The 3,686-nt window shown below is 47.1% G+C and overlaps 1 protein-coding gene across 6 annotated transcripts in view; it reads right to left on the reverse strand.

Moving 5' to 3' along the window:
* Nfat5 (nuclear factor of activated T cells 5) overlaps nucleotides 1–1,506 on the reverse strand; it is a 149,435-nt gene extending 147,929 nt beyond the window's left edge. For 2 of the 6 annotated variants that reach the window (XM_023709187.1, XM_023709186.1), the window contains exon 1: nucleotides 37–1,506. In XM_023709187.1, coding sequence (XP_023564955.1) covers nucleotides 37–880 — 844 coding nt within the window. In that variant the 5' untranslated portion in view covers nucleotides 881–1,506. The remainder of the gene's footprint in view (nucleotides 1–36) is intronic. The other 4 variants (XM_023709188.1, XM_004625820.3, XM_023709190.1 and 1 more) reach the window with 3 other exon arrangements.
* Nucleotides 1,507–3,686: the final 2,180 nt, after the last annotated feature.

Here is a 3,686-nt window from a genome sequence, read left to right on the forward strand (position 1 = left end):
CCCTGCCCCCACGCCCCACCCCCCAGCCTGACTCACCTCGCGAGTACAGGGACTTGGGCGATTCCAGGTCTAGGTCCGCGCTGAGCAATGAGATGAAGTCCGAGGGCATCGCAGCTCGACCCAGCCCGGCCCGAAGGCAGCGAGAGGGGGGAGCGGCGGTGGCGGCGGCACCTCCTCTCCGGGACCGCGGGCGCCGAACCGGGGGGCGGCGAGGGCGGGCTGCCGCTGCCTCCTCTTCGAGGGCAGTTGACTTCCACCGGGTCGAGGACCGATGAAACGGCGGCAGGAGGGAAACTCCACGGGGACTGACTCCCGGCGAGCCAGGAGAGAGGTTCGGGGCGGGGAGAGGGAGGGGAGAGAACCAACGGGTCCGTTTCGTGCTCCTCCTCAGCGAAAACTGACGGTCGCCGCCACCGCCGCCGCCGCTGCCGCTGACAGGAATCTGAGCCCCGCCCCCCGCGGAGCAGTGCGCAGGCGCGGAGGGAGGCGTGCGGCAGCCGGGAAGAGCCGGGCGGCCGCCGGAGGGCGGGGGGACGCGCCACGGAACGGCATCAACAAGGGCTCTGCTTCCTGCCGCCGCTGCCCGGCTGCTGGTCCCGAGCGCTGTGCAGGCCCCGCCGGCAGGAGGGAGGGAGGCGAGGAGGCGGCGGCACGCTGGGGCTCCGGGGAGGGAAAAGGTATCTGCAGGACATGGTGGCGGCGAGCCTGCGGCAGCCGGCTCCGCGCCACGCTTCGCTTGGAGGACACCGACCCCGGGAAGCTCGGCGTCTGCGAGTAGAGAAGGACTCCAGGGACTTCGGCGGCCAAGAAGGGATGCCCGGGGTCCCTCGGGGAATGGAGTTTTGTCGCTTGAACAGCGATCAGCCTTTAGGGTTTTCATAACACTGTGTACAAGCCGGCCAAAGGGTTGTCAAACTCATTTCTTAATTAAGAAATGGCTGATCATATCCTAAAACCCTTAAGTTACTGATTTTTTTTTTCTTTAATTAAAATACTGTTCTTTTTAATCCCTTACCCCCACTCTGGCCTTGGAAGGTTGCAATTTAAAACAAAAATTTAAATCTCTCTGGTTGTGATAGAGCATCTGAATTTACTTGATGTGGAAAACAAGAAGACAGTTTAAAAATTGGATCATGTGAATCTACCTGGCTGTTCTAAAAGGAACAAAGAGCAAGCCTGAAATGATCAGTTCCAAACAGGTTCTCACTTTTTACTTTTGAATTAGGCAAAGATGGAGGAAGAACACATGTAAATTGAGTTTTTGCTACGAATTCTATTCATGGAAGCCAAAAGTTTTCCGTTGCAAAAGCAAAAATCCTCACCTATACCGCAGCCCGTTTCCTGACTCTAATAGACTTCTGAGAAATTTTTAATCAAGTTATTAAAATATCAATTGGAATGCAGGGTGTGCATCTTGGGAAATAATTATAATCTTGTGTAGAGTACTGATTCCAGCAGCCACATGGGCAAGGTTTATGAACTATTCTAGTTTTAATTTTCGTTTTGTTATGTCTGCAAAGATAATTAAAAATCACAAAAATCAGTCTGTTGCGAACATGTATATAATTTGCAGGGTCCTTCCCCATGAATTTGGGTACTTCATTTGGATGTGAAAGGCTTAGGTTGACAAGAGAGAAGCTCTGGCAAAGGAGCCCTCCTTGCAGGTGTCTCTGTGGTGGGCCTTTTGCAAAATTCTCCCTGCATACCTAGTGGTACAGAGCCTGCCTGGAGAGGGTGAGGTCTCAAGCTGATTCCGGGTATCCCCATCCCCCAAAATAAACAAAAAGACTTATATCACCAGAAATGTCACCAGAACCTGCCCACCTTTCCATCAGAACATCTGATTCCTGTTGCCCAGTTATGGTCACTGAATCCCACACAGTAATGAATGAAACCTGTGACCATTTTCTTCCTGTCAGAGATGAGAAAACTTTTGAGAGTCACTCCAAGATGGCAGAGCAGAACCAGAAACTACCCTCAAATTTCTATCCCTTGGGGGCTGTTGTAACAAGTCTCAAGGTAAGTCCCTTTATGGCTAGTAAAAGCCCCACACATTCAGAGGGAAAGACAGAAACTTCTGATTGCCTAACAGGTCAAGGACTATTGAAATCCCTTGGCATTTGAGTTGGGGTAAACACCTTTGGAGGGCTTCCCCCCTCCATTAGTCACTACATAATGTGAGAAGGGAGACTGTAATGTACCAGGCAAAGCGCCTATACTAAGAAAGCTGGGTGAATCACTGAGTATATTCCTTTTCCCTAGACCTGTGTAATCACTCTACAAATTCAGGGTACAGGAAATCCCCCATTACTGTTCTAACCCTAATTAACAAGTCTAGAATAGCAAGGCCTCTTCCCCTTTCCCTCTACTGCTTTGCCCTTTTGTGACTTTTTTCCCCCTTTTGTTGCACTTATATTTGTTAATCATAGTTCCCCAATTAGGTAAAAGGGAAGAAGGGTCCCCCAACACGTGACAACCTAGATTGTGAATTTCCTTAGATTGGGATTCCATGGGCTGTGCCTCTCCATCAGGCCCTGCACTGCTCATTGATTACATCTAGATAAATAGTTGGAAATTTGGTAGCCTCCCCAACCCTATCCTTGCCTATCATTTTGAGAAATAGTCTTTGAAAAACTGCTTTGGTGTATAATTTTTATAGCCATCACTTGAAACAGTATATAAACCTGGATTTTTCATTTTGTCCTGCAAATTTTAGTGACTAAAAAGGCAAATCTTTTAAGGTTTACACTGCTCTGATGAAAAAAATGTAACATGACCTTCATTGTACACAAAGTTATGAAAGAAACTATCTGATCATTTGTCTTTAGTAAATTGTATGCTGTTCCTAGTTACAGTAACATTTCTCTCTGTGGTTATTTATGTCTCTGTTGCATCCCTTTCATCCCTTTCCGTTTCGTTTAGAAATAGCATGATGGCCAGGTGTACATGCTTGTAATCTCAGCACTCGGGAGGCTGATGCAGGAGGATCGTTGCAGATTTGAGACCAGCCTAGGCTGCATAAGGAGACCCTGTCTCAAAAAGACAAAAAAAGGAAAAGAAAAAAATAGCATAATGATACATTTTGAAAACTACCTCCACATGGACTTGGTGGTACATGCCTGGAATCCTGGCTATTCTGGAGGCTGAAGCAGGAGGATGACAAATTAGAGGCCAGCTTGGGAAGAAAGGGCTGGGGATGTAGTGCAGCAGTCTCTGGGCTCAATCTCCACATCACCAAAAACAAAGAGAAGAAAAGAATGAAAGAAAACCAGCAAGGGGCCAGGGAGATGGCTCAGTGGAATAAACACTTCCCTGGTAAGTGCAAGAGCGTGAGTTCGATCCCCGGTTCCGGAAAAAAAAAAAAAAAACAAAAAAAAACAGCGAAATGTACCATATAAATGTACATGTAAGATCTCAAAATTTCCTTTTGCTGTAAATTACAATAGAATCAAAGAACAATGCACAGATTTAGTTTATAAATTTAGTTTATAAAATTTCTTTCTATTACTTCCCAATTGTATATCATGTTCCCTCAATTAAAATTTCATAAGAACCCATATTCAGCTACAAGATTGCATAGATTATGCAATGGAGTGGCAGTTTTTACATGGGTAGTGTGTTCTTTAACCCCTCCTGGACCTGTTCAGGCACTTTGTGAATTGTGTAGCTGGATCTACTCTAAATGA

Source organism: Octodon degus, unplaced genomic scaffold (genome assembly GCF_000260255.1).
Source record: "Octodon degus isolate 3935 unplaced genomic scaffold, OctDeg1.0 scaffold00011, whole genome shotgun sequence".
Lineage (NCBI taxonomy): Eukaryota > Metazoa > Chordata > Mammalia > Rodentia > Octodontidae > Octodon > Octodon degus.